General features: G+C 37.2%; 1 protein-coding gene across 2 annotated transcripts in view; it reads right to left on the bottom strand.

The window, feature by feature from the left end:
* The window catches only part of Gucy1a2 (guanylate cyclase 1 soluble subunit alpha 2), a 400,211-nt gene extending 387,771 nt beyond the window's left edge, over positions 1-12,440 (bottom strand). The window contains exon 1 of one of the 2 annotated variants that reach the window (XM_087563638.1): positions 11,679-12,440. In XM_087563638.1, coding sequence (XP_087419764.1) covers positions 11,679-11,975 — 297 coding nt within the window. In that variant the 5' untranslated portion in view covers positions 11,976-12,440. 2 annotated transcript variants of the gene reach the window in all.
* Positions 12,441-20,256: the final 7,816 nt, after the last annotated feature.

Genomic DNA, 20,256 nt, shown 5'->3' with positions numbered 1-20,256 from the left:
GACCCAAATCCTGTCCAGAGAGAGTTGGTCTGCCAGTAGTGCTCTCACACCTAAAGTCAGAGGATTACAGGCACACAGGCGGGACAACCTCCATTCAGAGACAGAAAGACCAATTAACACTAGACATAACAAGATGGCAAAAGCCAAGCACAAGAACTTAAGTAACTGAAACCAAGGCTATTGGGCATCATCATATCACAATTCTCACAAAACAGGTTAGTCCTCAATTCTCCCCAACACACTGTAAAAGCAAAACTCAGATTTAAAAATTGCATCTCATGATGATGATAGAGAACTTTAGAAAGGACATAAGTAACTCCCTTAAATAAATACAGTAGAACATAAATAATCATGTAGAAGCCATTAATGAGGAAACACAAAAATCACTTAAAGAAGTACAAGAAAACACAACAAAATAGGTGAAGGGATTGAAGAAAACCATCCAGGATTTAAAAATGGGGAAAAAAAGAGCAATTAAGATATCAGAAAGAAAGACAAACTTGGAGATAGAAAATCTGACAAAGAGATCAGGAGTCATAGATGCAAGCATCCCCAACAGACTACAAGAGATAGAAGAGAGATTCTCAGGAGCAGAAGATACCATTAAAAATGTTGACAAAATCATCAAAGAAAATGCAAAATGCAAAAAAGCTACTAACCAAAAACATCCAGGAAGTCCAAAACACAAGGATAAGACCAAACCCAAAGATATTAAGTATATAAGAGAGCAAAAATTCCAAACTTAAAGGGCCAGTAAATATCTTCAACAAATTATAGAAAAAAAAAAAAACTTGCATAACCTAAAGAAAGAGATGGCCATAAACATACAAGAAGCATGCAGAACTTCAAATAGATTGAACCAAAAAAGAAATTCCTCCTGTCACATAATAGTCAAAATATCAAATGCATAAAACAAAGAAAGAATATTACAGGTAGTAAGAGGAAAAGGTCAAGTAACATATAAAGGCAAACCTATCAGAATTACACCAGACTTCTCACTAGAGACTAAGAAAACTGGAAGATCCTAGACAAATGTCATACAGATCCTAAGAGAAAACAAATGCCAGACTAGGCTGCTATATCCAGCAAAACTCTCAATAACCATGTATGGAAAAACCAAGATTATCCATGACAAAACCAAATTTACACAATAGCTTCAAACAAATCCAGGCCTACAAAGGATAATAGATGGAAAACTCCAACACAGGAGGGAAATTACAGTCTAGAAAAAGCAAGAAAGTAATCTTCTTTCAACAAATCCAAAAGAAGAGTGCCAAAGACATGTAATTCCACCTCTAACAACAAAAAATAACAGGAAACCACAACTACTATTCCTTAATATCTGTTAACATCAATTTACTCAATTGCTAATAAAAACACATAGACTAACAAACTGAATAAGAAACAGGACCCAGCATTTTGCTGCATATAGGAAACACATCTCAGTGATAAAGACAGACACTCTTTGTGAGTAAAAGGCTGGAGAAAATATTCCAAACAATTGGTCCCAAGAAACAAGCTGGAGTAACCATTCTAATATAAAAAAAAATCTACTTTCAACCAAAAGTTAGCCAAAAAAAGATAAGGCAGGACACTCCATACTTATCAGGGGAAAAAAATAAATCCTCCAAATGCTCCAAATGCAAGGGTACCCATATTTATAAAAGAAAGTTTCATAAAGCACAAAACATATATTGCATACCTCACAGAATAATACTGGGAGACTTCAACACTCCACTCTCATCAATGGACAAATCATGAAAACAGAAACTAAACAGACCCAGTGAAATTAACAGAAGTTATTAACCAAATAAATCTAACAGATAGAACATTTCATCCAAAAGAACAAAAGAATATACCTTCTTCTCAGCACCTAATGGGACCTTCTCCAATATTAGCCATATAATTGGTCACATAACAGGGCTCAGCAGATACAAGAAGATTGAAATTATCCCAAGCATCCTATCAAATCACCACGGATTAAGATTGGTCTTCAATAACAATAATAATTACAGAAAGTCCACATATACAGGGAAGCTGAAAAATGATCTATTTAATAACTTGATAAAGAAAGAAATTAAAGACTTTTTAGAATTTAATGAAAATGAAGACTCAACATACCCAAACTTATGGAACACAATGAAAACCGTGCTAAGAAGAAAACTCATGGTCCCGAGTGCCTCCAAAAAGAAACCGGAGAGAGAACACATGAACAGCTTGACAGTACATCTAAAAGCTCTAGGAAAAAAAAAAGAAAAGAAGCAAATACACCCAAAAAGGAGTAGATGGCAGGATATAATCAAATTCAAAGCTGAAATCAACCAAGTAGAAGTAAAGAGAACTGTACAAAGAATAACAAACCAGGAGCTAGTTCTTTGAGAAAATCAACAACAAAGATAAACCTTTAGCCAGACAACCCAAGAGCACAGAGATAGTATCCAATTTAAGAAAATTCAGAAATGAAAAGGGAGATATAACAACAGAAATGGAGGATATTCAAAAAATTGTCAGATCCTACCTCAAAAGCCTATATTCAACAATACTGGAATATCTGGAGGAAATGAAGAAACTTTTTACACAGATACCAGGTACCAAAGAAAAATCAGGATCAGATAAATCTTCTAAAGTGTCCCGTAACTACTAAAGAAATAGAAGCAGTCATTAAAAGTCTCGCAATCAAAAACAGCACAGGACCAGATGGGTTTAGTGAAGAATTCTACTAGACCTTCAAAGAAGACTTAGTACCAAAATTCTTCAAACTATTCCACAAATAGAAACAGAAGGAACACTACCCATTTCATTCTCTGAAGTCACAATTACGCTTATAGCCAAACCACACAAAGATCCTACAAAGAAAGAGAACTTCAGAACAATTTCACTCAAGAATAATGTCAAAAATCTCAAGAAAATCCTTGCATTCTGAATCCAAGAATACATCAAAACATTGATTCATCATGTTCAAAGGAATACAGGGATGGTCCATTCCATCAATGCAATCCACTATGCAAATACAGTGAAAAGAAACATATGATCATCTCATTAGATTCTGAGGAAGTATTTGACTAAACTCAATAATGCTTCAAGAAAAAAATTGGGAAAGATCAGGAATTCAAGGAATATGCGAACATAGTAAAGGTGACATAGGGCAAACTAGTATCAAAATAAAACTAAATGGAGAGAAACTTGAAGCAATTTCACTACAATCAGGGACTAGACAAGGCTGCCCACTCTTTCCCTACCTATTTAATACAGTACAGGAAGTCCTAACCAGAGCAGTTAAACAACAAAAGAAGGTCAAGGGAATACAAATTGGAAAGGAAGAAATCAAAATATCACTATTTGCAAACGCTATGATAGTATACTTCAGTGGCCTCAAAACTTCCACCAGAGAACTCCTCAACCTGAAACAACTTGAGCAACATGTCTGGATATAAAATTAACTCAAATCAGTAACTTTCCTCTCTCAAATGATAAACAGGCTGAGAAAGAAAGTAGGGAAACTACACCCTTCGCAGTAGTCACAAATAATATAAAAAATACCTTGGTGTGACTCTCATCAAGCAAGTAAAAGATTTTTATGAGAAGAACGTCAAATCTCTGAAGTTAGAAATTGAAGATCTCAGAAGATGGAAAGACCTCCTATGCTCATGGATTGGCAGGATTAATATAGCAAAAATGGCCATTTTTCCAAAAGCAATTTACAGATTCAATGCAATCTCCATCAAAATTCCAACTCAATTCTTCATAGAGATAGAGCAATTTGAAAATTCATTTGGAATAACAGAAAGACCAGAATAGCAAAAACTGTAGCCAACAATAAAAGAACTGCTGGCGAATCATGATCCCAAATCCCAAGCTGTATTACAGAGCAATAGTGATAAAAACTATATGGTATTGGTACAGAGACAAATTATAGGAATGGAATTTTATGTCTACTTTCCCTTACCTATATTATAGAACCATGTGTACAAGTTAGACAAATCATCCCCATGTAAGGACTAAGACAACGGATACTAATGCCTTTTAGACCATGTGAAGGCATCATGCCTACCTTGCTGGTGTATTTAATGAAAAATGCATATCATTTAGCATATTGATGGTATATGGGTAAGGACATCAGATCAGAAAAGTATAACACTCTATCATTGTGTATTAGTTATATATTTCCTCATAAATCTCATTTCATACTTTTTCAGATGCAGGATAAGTGTTCTTTTCTAAGATTGGAGGCAGTTCATTCACAATAGTTTTGAAATTGCCATTCTTAACTTTTCTTAATTACTTTGCAAAGTAATTAAATTGACCATCTCACCTTCTTCCAAATGAAAACACATTTTGATACAGCTTCTTTCATGGTTTTGTTTATTTGGGTTCATTGGTCTTCAATTCTCTATTATTGGTTTCTCCCTTTCACTCATATAACTTGTCAATTTTCAAAATATTAACTGTCACCTCTAAAGCTGTTATCTTTAACCATCTATTAACCAACTATTCCAACCTGTAATCCTGAATCCTCAATTTTCTCTTCATTGAGCAGTGTGATAAAGCTGGAAACTCAGTGATGTCAAGCTTTTAATGATCTCACAGTCTTCCAGTATTCACATTATCCAAATACAAAATACTCAGATCCAAACCTATCCTTCTATCCTTTTCACATCATACCTTCTTATTGAAAGCCTGAAAATTTTCGAGAGCCATTCATTCGTTAAGAAGAAAGTTTAAGGGAAATAAACCTTATGTTGTAACTACAAACTGTAAATGACTCATTGAACAAAATATACAAGTTTCCACATTTTTTCAAGAATTTCTTCTAACCATAAAATAAATACTCAACAGTCAATACCATTTCTAACCATACCATATTTGCCAAGGACTCTAGATCTCGAATGCTCTTATAGTTACTAATGATTACAAGATAGTCCTACGAATTCCTGAATTATAGCATTTTGTTCAATAGACTGCTTACCATACTCTAAAATAAAAATAAATAAAACCATAGGTTGCTATTTTATGCCTCTAGCTTACAGCATTACACATATCTTTAAGGGATACATAGTGAAAGAAAGTAAGATGTGTGTTTGTGTGGTGTGTGTGTATGTGTGTATGTGTGTGTGTGTGTATACACATGTGCATCTACAAATAAAAAATCTTCTCTGCAAATGCTGTTGGGTGTTTCTGAATGAACGATGCATAGGTACAACACAATGAAGAACAAAAGCATGTTGATTATTGCCATGCAGACCACAAGCATATTGCAGTGGGTAGAAAAGAAGTTAATGGATTCCATGGTCATATTGCTGACATAATACTGATGCTTCCACACAGACTGTCTTCTTTCATGATACATTGATTCTAAAGCTGTTTGTAAATGCTAACCCAATACTGAATCGCTATTTATTTATTAAGGAAAACTAAACCACGATTATTTCAATGACTGATTTTCTAAAACTGTAGATATTAGCAACAGACTCTACTTTTGTAAAAATTTGGCAGGCTTGAGAAGTAACTCCTATACAATGAGTATTTGAACCTACTGTTGTTTCTTTTCTGGAACAAATCATTCTCTAAAATAAATCATTGGATGGGTTATTCAAGGAAGATATTAACCTCATTCAAAGCACTCCTGGTCATATCAAAATTGACTGCCACAATAACCCTTTCTTTGCCCTCTATAATCCCATCCCTTTTGATGTGTATTCTTTCATTTTGATTGACAAGACTACTTATATCAATGGGTCCTGAAAACAAAAAGGAGAAACAACAAAATGTCCTCAGGAAAATGTGCAAGAGTTCAAAAATAATTAAAGCTACAAAAGTAAACAGTCATTAGTGTGTGTGTGTGTGTGTGTGTGTTTGCGTGTGTGCACGCACATGCACTTGTGTCTTGAAAGAAAATAGAAAAAATATATATCAACTAAACCCTACTCACTTGCTTAGTGTTTAGTGGAGAAATGAATAGTAATTTCTGCAAAAACAATATAATGAATGAAAATAAGATCTCTGTGTGTACCCATGGGCACATTTACATCTAACAGAACTCTTAAAATAAAAATGAACTTCTCAAAGAGTTCTCAGAGGAGAACATTATTTCATATGTTCATATCAAAGGAACTTCCAAGATCGGTCATTACAAAGTCATTGTACAAAGTTCAGTGAGCAGAAATTAATTGTCTTTTATTCATTAAAAACAACCATATTTGACCATGAATTTAATGTGTCTATCTATCACCTTGAGTTTAATTACGAATCCCCAGGCTTCTGGGGCTTAAAACTAGACTCTCTAAGATAGGATGCAAGAAACTGTATATTAAAAGTAAATCCCAGTTATTCATTGATTTGATAACCTCTAGTTTAAATGAACAATTTCAGGATAGCAAATCTCAAATAAATTGGTTGAAGTAATGCTTCCATCCTGATATGTTTATAAGAATCTTCACTGTCTTTCAACTCCCCACAACAACTCCAATAAATCTCTAGACTTCAAAGATTCTCCAATACCTTGATTCCTAAATCACTCCTTGCCTAGAATTTTCGATTCCACAAGGTTCACAGAACATATTTTGTATCTCTATATCATATAATGATGTGATGTTTTACAACTAAATGACATTATGTCCACCCTATAGCAGTATGTTTTTGGCAACAGTGGCTCACTTATTGGGAAACATTTTTCTCATTTGACAGAGAAGTTTGTAGAACATGGAAGCAACCCAAACTGGTGGAGTATCATTTCATTTATCTAAACTCTAAAAATGACATGAAGTACTCAAGGAGCTATCAGACGAGTACATCATTTCACAAGCTTTTGTAACTACATTCTGATGTTTCACTTCAAATAGAAGGAATAAACAAAATTTGTTCAAGTTTACACTCTTGAGCCTGAGTATAAACTCTACAATTTTCATTTAATAAAAGCAAAAATATCAAACACAATTAGATAATTAATGAAAATATCAATTTTTTTACAATACATTTTTTTGAATACACACACACACACACACACACACACACACACACACACACGGTACTTAGCTCTGTGCTCAACAATATAGGAAAGTATTAAAAATTTGAGATTTAAATAGGTTTTGAATTATTAGTTAAATTTCTGCTCCTATGTCATGCAATAGCTTACAAATGAGTCAGTCAGTAGATTCTCCTTGGCATACATTCCCCCACAACTTAAATTTTTCTTCCTCCTTGATGTATGTAAAAATCCCCAAATGGAAAATTATACCTTCTTGGTAATTCATGATACAAACGTAGATATTTATAGATACTGCATTTATTTTTCTCACAGTCAATGATGTGTATATTTTATTTTCAGCTTTGTATAAACAGACACACAACAATAGACAAGATCACTGCAAAAATAATGATGAGGTACAGGGGAAATAAAATTAAGAAGTTTTATGATGCCTCTCAGAATTCTTCAAGGTAGACAAATTGTACAATAAAACTGAATAAGTAATTGCATCATCTCTTCATCAACTAAGGATCAGTGACATTTATCCCTGTGGTTCAATTGTATCTTTAAAGTAAAAGCCTGCAACCGAGCTTTTAGCTATTGAACAGAGCACTAGGTATGCAGCCAAGAACACAGGATTTAAGCTAATGTTTATTGTATTATCTTGCAGCCTCCTATATATAATTTGAATACACATACTGATTAGATTGAAAGCATTGGATGAGGAATCTTTTAAATTCTCATCAAAACAAAAATAAGTAGTTTCATCTTTTGCAATTTTAATTCATTTTCTGTGAAATACTCACATTGTATCACACAAAATTGTCTACCTGTCAATACATGGTCCCTAAAGGAATTTTATGAATTTCCCCACAGCAGTTAGTGGTTTAATAGAAATTTCGAGAAGTACAATGATTTTATAGGCCTGTGTACACTTATGAACCATAGCTAGAATGATCAAAAGGCGACACAGTTTTAAATTTTCAAATGAATTTGTTGGCTAATAAAACAAAATAAAGTGATTTTTACTTTTTCCTCTTAATGGAATTTATTGTATTTTTCTATTACGGTTATAAATAATACTATTAAAATGAGGAAGAAAGAAAATTTTAACCTTTTTCAAACCATCAACATTTGATTGTAATTTATGAGTCCCACCCTAAAACCTCTTACTAAGTTAATGAAGGTTTAAAAAGTAAACATACATAAAATAATATCTTAGGGTTTTACTGCTGTGAAAAGATGAGATGACTAAGGCAAATCTTCTAAGGACAACATGTAATTGTGGCTGGCTTACAGGTTCAGCAGTTCAGTCCATTATCATCAACGGAGGAGCATGGCAACACCCAGGCAGGCAGAGTTGAGAGTTCTACATTTTCACTGGAAGACTGCTAGAAGTCTGAATTCCAGGCAGTTGGGGTGAGGGTATTAAAGCCCAGTCCCACACTGATACTCTACACCAACAAGGCCAAACCTACTCCAACAAGGCCACACCTCCTAACACTGTCACTCCCTGGGCCAAGCACATACAAACCATCACACACACTAACACATGTTTCTAAGAAAATATTTTATTATGAATATATTCTATTAATTTTATGAGTATAGTCAATTTGCTTTTCATGATTTAATTAAATTGAACCAAAAATTTTAAAGTACATAAATTATTAGATATCCTATTTCACAAAGAAATTTTTTATATTTTCATTGTTCACGTTGTTTCTGAGGTTGATTTTCAGTGATTACATGTGTCAGAGAGTTATTTTGTGTAGTATCAGGAGAAGCTAAATATGATGATTGTCTCTCCTTGCTTTTTCTTAGGCTTTCACTAATATAATTTTCTTTCCCTAAATAAGGAAACATTATTTGTTTTTCGGGCATGCCCAGTATCTCTATTTTTCATTTCACACTTTCTTGGGATAATTTCTTTTTGTTGTAAAATTTCCTCTCTCGTTTTATCATCCTTCCATTTGTGTTACATTTCTTCCAGCTTTTCTATGATCTTCAAAGCTACCTGTAATGGCTCAATAATGTACAGAATTCTGAAAAGAAGTCTCAACCTTGAATGGATCTGACTTCGTTTATCCACTAACAAGCTGATGAGAACAAATCCTAACCTGATGTCAGAGTCATAAAATAAAATCCAATAAAATGAGTTGCTAAATTCATCCTTGATACAAAGTCTCGTACCAATAACTCCATTTGTGTCCAAGTATCCAATTACTTTCAAATAAAGGACATAGTAAGTTATTGTCATGTCTCCAACTGGGCCTGTACAATAATGTTTGTTATTATGACTGTACTGCAAAGACACACAGTGCAAAAAAAAATACACACAAAATGTTCCTTGGATGTCACAGTGCAATCAAAGTTCCTATGCTCCTTTCAATTCACATTCCTCAAATTAAGGACTAAAGAAGTCCATAAAAGCTATATGTAGATAATTCAGCATCTGTTTCCCCAATCCAATATCTGCTACACAGTGGAGCCTCAGTTATTAGTTAAATACAATAATGACTTGATGTTTACAACTTAAGAAAGTAATGTAACTTTCTACAAAGTTTCCCAATGCAAATTATATGTTCTTATAAAGAACACAGACCTTCTGCACTTTTTAATATCACAATTTCTTTCAAATTTCTTGTTCTGAAAAGCATTATCTGGGCACATGTTTTTCACATCAGTCACTAAACTCCAAATTACAAAAGAAACCACCAGAAATTATTTCTTGTCTCTCATTCTCACAGTAGATACATCAGTTATCACTTTATTTTCCCTAAGCCTCAAGTGAGTATTTGAGAATATTCTATGCAAAATCATTATCAAAGACACTTTAGAAACCTCTATATTTTACTTCTCAAGCACAAAGAAAAAAATCTGGGTTACAAGGATTCTTTACCAATGGATCATTATGTTTAGTTAGCTATATGAACCTGTTGACTGAAGTATTGATATGTTGCAAAAATGTTATGTTGTGGGTTGATACAAACCTACATATGCACAGCTACTGAATTCCTCTCATACTCAGTTATGTTTGACAATTTGTAGCATTATATATGTCTCAGGATTATCTTCTGTGGGACAAATTTATAGGGAAGATTGAAAACAAATCAGCCAACCTGATCTGAATTATCTTTCTAGATTATCTGTAGGATGGTGTGTTAAAGAGTAAAACACAACAGAAAGAAAAGAGACTGAAAATATGTTTCAGTGTTGAAAGAAACACTTCTCCAATAACACAGATACCACAGTGATGTCTGTGGCATTGCCTGGACCAGAACATAGATCCTTAACATCTTGCTTTTCCCCAGGACTTTTCTACACTGAGTACAAGTATGCTTTCCACGGGAAACCTAGGATACACTAAATAAGAGAACATTGTCCAAATACATTGAGGGAAGTTCAGAGAATGTTAAAGTCAAAGAAATGAGAGCAGAAGGGGAAAATGTAGTTCTTAAAGAAAGTTAAAGTTTTTGCTTTCAAAACCTGGATGAGGTTCAAAAGTGGGTGCAAATTTGACATTGAATCTCCTTTACACTCTGTAATTGAGTGGATTTCTACAAACCCAAAGTCTGCTTAGTAAATGGTAAAAAACAGAGGCCTGACATTCCTGAAAAATCATACAGGCAGGAGTGGGAGAAATGTCTGAGGAGGAATGAATAAGAAGTGGTATGTAAGAATGACTAGAACCAGGGTGTACAGGGGAAACTGCTAATACTACATATCCTAAGATCAACATATGTTTGAAGGAAGTACATGAAGGCATGCATTCATTCAATAAACATAGTAGTGGATTCTAATATAACGGAGGCATAAAAGAAGAAATAAAAACATTTTAAAAAAACTGAAACAGTGGAGAATCTAAGGATAAGAAAGTCCAGGATGAGGTAAGGGTACAAGTGACTTTTATTTTTACAAAGACACCAGGTTTGCCCTAAAAGGAAAACTGAGCCAATAAATTTATAACAAATAAGAAAACATCACGAAGGTGCTCTGTGTGTGTGTGTGTGTGTGTGTGTGTGTGTGTGTGTGTGTGTGTAAACATAGCATTACAGTTTTGTATGAGAAAAAACAACTCAGAAAAATATCTAAGAGAGCTTTCTTAAATGTGAGAAAAGCATTCAAAAGAGACTGCTGTGAGTCTGTGGAATTCAGAGATGCCCTAAAAGGTCAAGAATCAGACCAAGAGAGTGTGGGAAATAGGAAGAGTAAGAGCTTCCAGAGGAGGGAGCTGGGGCCTCTTTGGAATGTTGGAAAGGGAAATGGGAGTTGCAGAACCAGAACACACCCTGGGAAAGTTTTGAGCAGAAAGAAGGGAGGGTTGGGAGGAAGAAAAGATAGAAGAAAGAAAGGAGGGAGGAAAGGAGGGAGAAGAAAGAAGACCGGAAGAGAGGAAAGAAAAGAGAGTTAAAGTAGAAGAAAGCAGAAGAGAAAGAAGGAAAATAGAAAAACAGGTGGCCTGAAGGATCCCTGAGGCTATCAAAGAAGACAACAGTGTAGTTTGATTTAAGCCTGGAAGTGGACAGGCAGACCTTGGAAAGAATGGGTCTCATTATTTCCCAATGTTCCCCTTCTGCCTAAGCCCAGACCTCTAGGGACCACTAGGAACTCAAGGCCAAAGAGGGTGAGGCCGAGTCGCCCCCAAGCGGACGGGAGCTCCCCAAGCTCCCCAGATAGCTTCGATCCAACTTTCCCCATCCCTTTCCCGGCTCACCGAGGGCGCCGTCAGGAGACTGATACTCTCGCCCAGTGAGTCCAGGTTGACCCTCCGGCGGCGTTGGGCTCTCTTGGACCCGGCGGCGACTGCAGCAGCTGCCGCAGCGACAGAGGCAGCGGGGACTGGGGTGGCAGCCATAGCGGCTGCTCTGGAGCCAGGTGGCCCTGGCGGGCTCCGGCTGCCATTCCAGCAGAGCTTAGACAAGGGGCATTCCCCTTCCTCTTCCGGGCTGGTCTCCAGGTAATCGGAGCCCAGAGAGCTGAAGGACTCGGATGAAATCTTCCTGCGAGACATGCTGCTTGGAGACACTACTGCAGCAGAGACGGCGGCGGCAGCAGTGGTGGTAGTGGTAATGGTGGCGGTAGTGGTGGTGGAGGCAGGGACGCAGTGGTGGTGGTGACCGTGGCTGGATATGCTGTAGCAGGCAGCTTCAGTCGCTTCGGGGCTGCTTGGCGTTGCGCTCGCGCTCTCCCAGATGCGTGTCCCTGGGGCAGCTGAGCCCACCGAGCCAGCTGCTCATGGCGGGAACTTGGGTTGCCGAGGCTCCTTACGGCCCAGGCTCCGCAGTGGCGCCGGAGATGAGCTGAGGATTCAAGTACCGCCACCGCTGACTCTGCAGCTGCTGTTCTCCAAGCTCAGCCTCAGCACCGGCCAGTGCACAAAGCTCCCACTGAAGGACTGCGGAGATAAGGGTGCATGCAGCAAGGATCCTCCGCCTTGCATCTCGATCGCCCGTGGCTCGTGTCCTCCGCCCCCTCCAGGAGCTGCGCGACTCCCTCCTCCTCCCTTTATACCCCCGCCCTCCAGCGCTGCCTCCGCGGGCATCACGTGTCCCAAGCATACTCATTGGAAGTCTTTTCCTTTTCTGTCGCCAGATTTCGGGAGCAACTAGGACACTTTGCTGCTGTTCTTTCGGTTCCCAGCCATTGTGCCCTGATACCAGGGGGAGCGTACAGTAGTTGTCATAGGGCTAAAGGTTCCTAAGCCCAAATGTCCCTTGGCCCCTGAAAAACAGAAGGGCAGTGAGCACGCCCAATGTCTGACGCTAGGGTGAGGGCCATAGAATTGAGGGAGTGATCTCTCTCTGAAGAAAACTGACAGCCCGACCTAGAGTATTGGGGTCCCTACACACAGGCGTGCTCACGGACACAAACAGACTCATACACACACTCAACACACACACACACACACACACACACACACACACACACACACACACACACACACGCCATGTCCAAAGTCCAATGTCTAGTTTATTTTAGAAGTTCAGATTGGTCACATCAACTGCTCCAGCGGACACACAGGCAAAGGAAAAAACTACGGGACAGATTGTGAGGATGATTCCCCACCTCTAGTGAGGCCACGAGGACAGTGAGGCTAGCGTCTGTTCCTTGTTGCTTCATTTGTGGGAGCTCTTTTGGAGGAGCATCTCCCAGCTCCAGCTTTCTAAGTTCCAGTGCTGGACAGCTCCGCTCACCTCCTGCACCATGTTTGTCAGATGGTGACAGCATCTGATCTATTCCTGTACAGACTCCTCTCTTTGACCTGACCCTAAGGAGCATGCAGGAGGTTCCTATGAACCTAGACCACTGAACTTGTTCCAGATATGCATTTGGGAAAACCAAGGGCAGTGGCGATTCATACACCAAGAACAGATTTGCCACACTATGGGTCTCTTGAGTGTTAGTTTCAGCACACCAGCTTCGTTTTACAATTTGAACCATTGCCACCAGTCGCAGGGGTGGCCCCAAAGCCCTTGGTTAGTTCCAGAAAAGATTGTTCTGAAATTTTTAATAGACGAGGGTAAAAAGGAAGAGGAAATTGCAGTATCCCAGGGGAGGAGTTCCAAGCTTAGTTTCCTGGTGAAAGCGATTGTGCACCTTCCTCTCCTCCTGATCTCAGAAGGGCTTGGGCTTTAACTTGAAGGACACAAAAGCCACAGTGTTTTTATGCTCATTTGCAAAGGGCTAGTCTGGGTAAGTTAGATAAGTTTAAATGGACAGAGCATATTTCAAAACAAAAGAAAACCTCAGAGTTATTATTGCTTCCCTACTCCAATTTGCTTTTAATTCTAAATCTTCTTAATTGTTTAGAACAAACTGTAAAAATGTACTGAGCTTTCCTTTTATACTTTGGAAAAATCAGATCTTAAATAGACATTACAGATATGAAATGATTGTTTGCAGTACTATTAACTTATTTAAATACATATTCATATGTATGCTATATATGTAGTCGATACATATGTACATACTGTTTCACAGCCTATGGTAAAAGATCCCACTGTGTGATTTCACATTTTACCAGATTAAATTCAAGCCTGTGTTTTAAATTTATTATTAATATTACCATCATCCTTAATATTATTTATATAGTATTACAGATTCATGGTTAAATTCACCATTGCATCAATTAAGCCTATATGTCTTTGTTTATGTTAAAATTAGATACAGGATTGGAAATGAGTCTCTGCTATAGTAATTAAACACTAATTACATGTTTTGCAATTATAAAATTCTTGTAGCTTCATTTGTATTCATTCTTTGAGGACTTTGTACAATGTATGTTGATCAAATTCACCCCTACACACAGCTCTTCACTCCAATTACTCATAAATCTATGTCCCCACTTCTACATACGGGCTCTTCACTCTAACTGCTCCAATTACCCACACTGTCACAACTTCATGTTCTCTTTTTAATATTTTGATGGGTTAATATTACTGTTCTTAGTTGAGATAGTATTGTATCACCTCTTTTCCTTCTTTAGGTTCCTTCATGCTACCCTCCCTCAAACCCATGAAATCCACATTGTATTATCCATATACTCATATATGTGGAGCTATCCCCTGGAATTTGTTGGGTACAACAGGGTCTGCATTGTCCCATACCGCCTTAATTTCACATGAGGATTTATGTGCCCTTCTATGGTGGCATGACAATAGGTTTGATCTTATGCAGGTCTTTTGCAGATAACCATAGGTTCTGTGGCTTCATGAGTACAGTGGATCTGTCACATTCAAAACACAGTGTCCCCAGTTCTCTGCAACCACTGATTGGCTCTCAGATCTCACCAGAGCTATTTATTTGTACAGGCAATGACAGGTAGCAAAGAAACTAAGAACTGATTGAAGAGCAGAGAATATGTGCTAGTTGAATCCTCAGCCACAAATGGGACCCCCCCCCTCTCTCTCTCTCTCTCTCTCTCTCTCTCTCTCTCTCTCTCTCTCACACACACACACACACACACACACACACACACACACACACACACACACACGGAGCTGAGTAAGTAAATTAAAAGTTTGAAACTAGCCATGGCCTATAGTGATCAATTCTACTAAAAAGTCTCATAGGTCTCTCCGTTCTGTGTTACAATTGATGATATTTTTTGAAAATTGCATTCTTCCAACTTTTGGGTAAAATATCATATGTTCAGCTCAGTCAATTCCTAATTATCTTCTTTAGTAAAGATATTGCAATTTTCAATTTCTTTAAATGACAGATTTTTACAGCTATTTTTAAATACATTAAGTACTACCTTCCCTTCCTATTTCTTCAATTAACTATTACTGTACCCCTCTTTCCAAAAAAATTCTAAAACTTATCTTAATCGTTTTAAATCAAACAATATAATCAAAATCACTATGGAATTTTTATACTTGTGTGTCATTATTCTTTAGTTGACTCTATCCTCCCTGTTTTGGGCTTCTGTAACCCCAGGGATTAAAAAAATCAGAGTTTAGAACTGATCCATTTCCTTATCATTTAGGAACTGTGAACAGTTAGTATTTGAAACACTTGAAGGATTACACATCTTCCTGTTTACAGTGGAAGTTTATTTCCAGAAAAACATCTGAATCTATTTGACATTGTGTGTGTGTGTGTGTGTGTGTGTGTGTGTGTGTGTGTGTGTGTGTGTGTGTGATTTGAATAAAAGATTCTTACCGGAAGTGATTCAGATGAAGTGGTCTCACGGTTTCTCATACGAATTGCCCTGCCTTTGATCATAGTCCTCCCACTGACTTTTAAACCATAAAGAAATGGAAGTCCAAATATGAACTGGGCACCATCAGCTTTGCTTTCAAGAGTTTCTTTGTATTCCTGTTAAAGAATAAATTTCAAAATCTCTCAATATGAAGAGAGCTTTGTTCTATATTTGAATTAACATTATCAAAGATAATTATAACCTACCTTCCATTTAGAAAATTTGCTTCAGAGGTAGTAAATACACTACCTCTACTTTAAACTAACAAAATCATATTGCAATTGAATAATCTATGGTTTTATTTTAAGAGGGAGAAAGCTGAGCAATTCATGCCCAGAAACCTAGCTACACTGATCTATCATAATATAATATTAACAAATATAAACCTAAAAGATAGCTCAGCAGGTATCAGTATCTACCATCAAACCTGATGACATAAATTTGGTGCTTATGAACCATATGGTAGAAAGAACTATCTTGCGCACAAGCTCTGCTCTAACCTTTACATATATATCATCAAACAGAAGCACCCCCCACAAACACATACACATGCACATATACAATCAAGCAACCAAGCAATCTATAAAGTGTAATTAAAGAAGTCTTTAAATCTTGCTATTCTGTGGGATATATATATATATATAATTTGTAAATTATATATTTATATATTTATCGATTTTGGGTACCTAGGAGTTAGGTAAGATTGATAAATTTTGTGGGAAAAGACACTAGAAAGCAGATACACCATTGTAGTCAAGATAATTCATTTAATTTGATTTTTATCCTTCCCACAGAAACAAAGAAAAATTACACTTGATGTATTGGAATAAGAAATCAGTTCTGGTCTTTCTTTTCTCTTTCTTCTCTTGTTTCCTGCTCTTCCCCTCTCCCCTTTGTCCCTTTCCTCCCCATTCCCCTCCCCCTCTTCCCTCCACATGCTCATGGCTGGCCTTTACTCCTCTCCTCTTCTACTCTTTAAACCTTTCCATGTGGAAAAAAAAAAAGAAATCAGTTCTGATTCTCCTTTCTTTTTATACATTCAAAGCCCAGAACTTCCCTAATCTTTTTCCTCCTTCTATGTCTCCAGCAAGAAAATTTGCAACAACTTTATAAATGTTCCCTGATGGAGTGTTCTTCCATAGTACCAGAAGACTCAGGAAACTGAGGGAACTACAGTCAATTTGTGCGTAAATCTGGCAGCTCACAAGGACCATATCTGTTGTGTGTGAAATATAGTAGTCAAATTATTAACTAGACTAAACTTTTCTGGATTTCCAGCCTGAAAAACTGCATGAATGCATACACATCGACACACACACACACACACACACACACACACACACACACACACACACACACTCATACCATTTTGTATGGCATATTCTTATATCCTCACAGTTTTTTATTGTATTAAGATATGCTTCTCTTATTCCTAGTTTCTGTGGGGACATTTGCTGTTATAGCATGAGTAAATTATTTACTGTAACATGGGCATTGTGGAGTTACAGGTAACGAAAGTGGTATCACTTCCTCCAGCTACCATAACCTGTCAGAAGTACGAAAGGTAGGAGCATCATGAACATTTTCTGTGACAAAATATTGAAGAGCCTAGTCGCATGCACACAATGACAGTGACGCTAAGTTTATGAGTATGTCAGCTATATCACATCCAGAAGACAGTGTTTCACTCCTCCACAGTCTAACAGGGGCCAGGTGTACCTTTCCAGTGAAAGTCTAACGTATAAAAAGGAATGTTGTATTATGTATTCTTCCAGAATTTTAAGGAAAATTAACTACTAAAAGTAGTGCCAAAATGAGAAAAATCTGATTGTATCATCTGCAAATAGTCACATGAGAGATAATGTAATTTCATCACCCTATGGTTATATTCTAGCATAGAATTATCCTTTAGAGGTGCTCACTGTTAGAGAGGGAGAAAAAAGATAGTCTGGAATTCAAGTAGAGCAGCAAATTTAACAATATACTTAATAGTTTCAGAATGATAAATAGATAATAGATGTTTTTGGTACTACCAAAAAAAAAATCAAAGGCACAAGGAAAGATAGTAACTAAACATTGTATTTTGGCACCTCTAGCAGACTACTCCATATCTCAAGTGGCTTTGTGCTGAACCATGTATAGTGGATAATCGTTTTTCCTTCCTATCCAGTAGCTCAAGTAAGCTATGTACCCGGCTATAATATCCAATATTTTAGTCTCTAAAGTGTATACTCAACATTCTTAGCTCTCTATACACTTCACTTTAGCTCATGTGTTTTGGAGCACCAAGTGTAGGCTGCACTTTGATAGTATTATGCTTGATCTTGTGGTAGTTTAGACTGAACTATTAACTTTACATGCCTAATAACCATAATATTTATATATTATATTTATCATATTATAATGCTATATGTTAAATAATGTAGTCATAATTATATATTTATATACATAATTAGTATATATTTTATTTTATTTTTTCATTTCTTTTATTGGATATTTTCTTTACTTCTATTTCAAATATCCCTTTTCCTAGTTCCCCTTCTGGAAACTCCCTACCCTATCCCCCAACCCCCTGCTTCTATAAGGGTGCCTCCCTTCCCACCCACCCATTCACCCACTCCCTCCCTCCTCCCTGCCCTAGCATTCCCCTATACTGGGGCATTGAGCCTTCACAGGAACAAGAGCCTCTCGTCCCATCGATGATAGACAAAACCATCTTCTAGTACTTATGCAGCTGGAAACATGGGTCTACCATGGTACTCTTTGGTTGTTTAGCCCCTGGGAACTCTGGGGTGTCTGGGTGGTTGATATTGTTGTTCTTCCTATAGAGTTGCAAACCCCTTCACCTCCTTTAGAACATACCAACCACACTTTTTCCTCTCTCTGTTTTTCTCAGTCCCTCTTCCACCTCCTCTCTGACCCCCTATCCCTTCTTCCTCTGTTTTTTATTTTTCAGAAAAGGGAAGACCTCAGTGGAAATCAACCAGCCATTTCAATACTAAGTTGTAGTAAGACTATGTACCTTGTTATCTTTAAAGGCTAGCAAGTCAATCCAATAAAGGATAAGGATCCCAAAAGCTGGCAACAGAGTCAGAGACAGCTCCTTCTCCTACTGTTAGGAGTTCCATAAAAAGATCTACCTACACAACAGGAACATATGTATAGAAGAGCTAGGTAAGTCCCATGTAGTCTTTCTGGTTCACTATTCAGTCTCTATGAGTCCCTATGGGCACTTGTTGTTTGTTTCCTTGGGTTTCCTTGTGAAGTCCTTGACCCTTCTGGCTCTTAAAATCCTTCCATACTTCTGCTGAATCCCTCAAGCTCTGCTTAATGTTTGGCTGTGTGTCTCTGCATTTGTTTCTAGGAGTGGCAGGGTGAACTCTCTCTGATGACAATTGGGCTACACATCAATCTATAAGTATAACAAAATATCATTAGGAATCATTTTATTGACTTTTTTCCTATTTGTGTTTGATTCTTTCATGGGTCTCTGAGCTATCCAGCCTCTAATTTCTGGCCCTCCAGGCAGTGTCAAAAGTAGACTCCCTCTCAGAACATGGTACTCAAGTTTGACCAGTCACAGGTTAACCACTCCCACAATTTCTGTTCTAGTTTGGAGGCAGGACAAATTATAAGTCAAAGGTTGTGTGGGTGAGTTTCTGTCCCAATATCTATACTAAAAGTTTTGCCTGGTTTTAGGATATGGGTCTGTATGACTACCACAAGGAGACTTAGTTAGGGTCACTCTTATCATTTCCTGGGAGTATTTTTTTGTCCTGCCCTTCCAATTTCAGTTGTCTGTTCAGTACTCTCTCTCTCCATCAGTCCTCTACATACCTGATCCCTTCTGTTCACACACCCCCATCCCTGTCTAGCCCTTTCTCCCCATCCACCTGAGATATCTATTTTGTTTCACCTTCACAGTGAGATCCATCATTTGCCCCTTGTGTCCTCCTTGAGTCTGTGTATTGTAGCAAGGTTATCCTGTTTTCTTTCGTGAGACTAGCTCACCTCAACATTTTTTCTAGTTTCATCCATTTGCTTACAAATATTAAGATGTAGTTTTTCATAGTAGAATAATACTCCATTTTTTAAGTGTACCACATTTTCTTTACTCATTCTTTAATTTAGGGACATCAGAGTTGTCTCCAGTTTCTAAATATTAAGAATAAGACTGCTATGAACACAGCTGAGCATGGATCGTTATGGTATGGTAGAGCATCTTTGGGCGTATACTCATGTGTGATATAGCTTGGTTTTGATGTAGATGAATTCCCAATTTTCTGAAAAATTGTAATGTTGATTTCTAAGGTGACTGTACAAACTTGCACTCCCAGCAATGGGGGAATGGTCCCCATGCTCCACACCCTGAACAGCATGATGGGTCACTTATGTCTTTGATCTTAAACATTCTGACTGGTATATAAAATTGAATATCAGGGTTTTTTTTTTTTTCTTCTCTGATGGCTACAGACTGAAGATTTCTTCAAGTGCTTGTCTGCCATTATGGATTCCACTCTTGAGAGTTCTCTTTTGGGGTTTATAATCATTTTTATTAGTTATTTTACTTATTTACATCTAAAAGTTA

The sequence above is a fragment of the Rattus norvegicus genome, chromosome 8 (assembly GCF_021556685.1).
Source record: "Rattus norvegicus strain SHRSP/BbbUtx chromosome 8, alternate assembly SHRSP_T2T, whole genome shotgun sequence".
NCBI lineage: Eukaryota > Metazoa > Chordata > Mammalia > Rodentia > Muridae > Rattus > Rattus norvegicus.
This window is presented reverse-complemented; position numbering and strand designations above follow the sequence as displayed.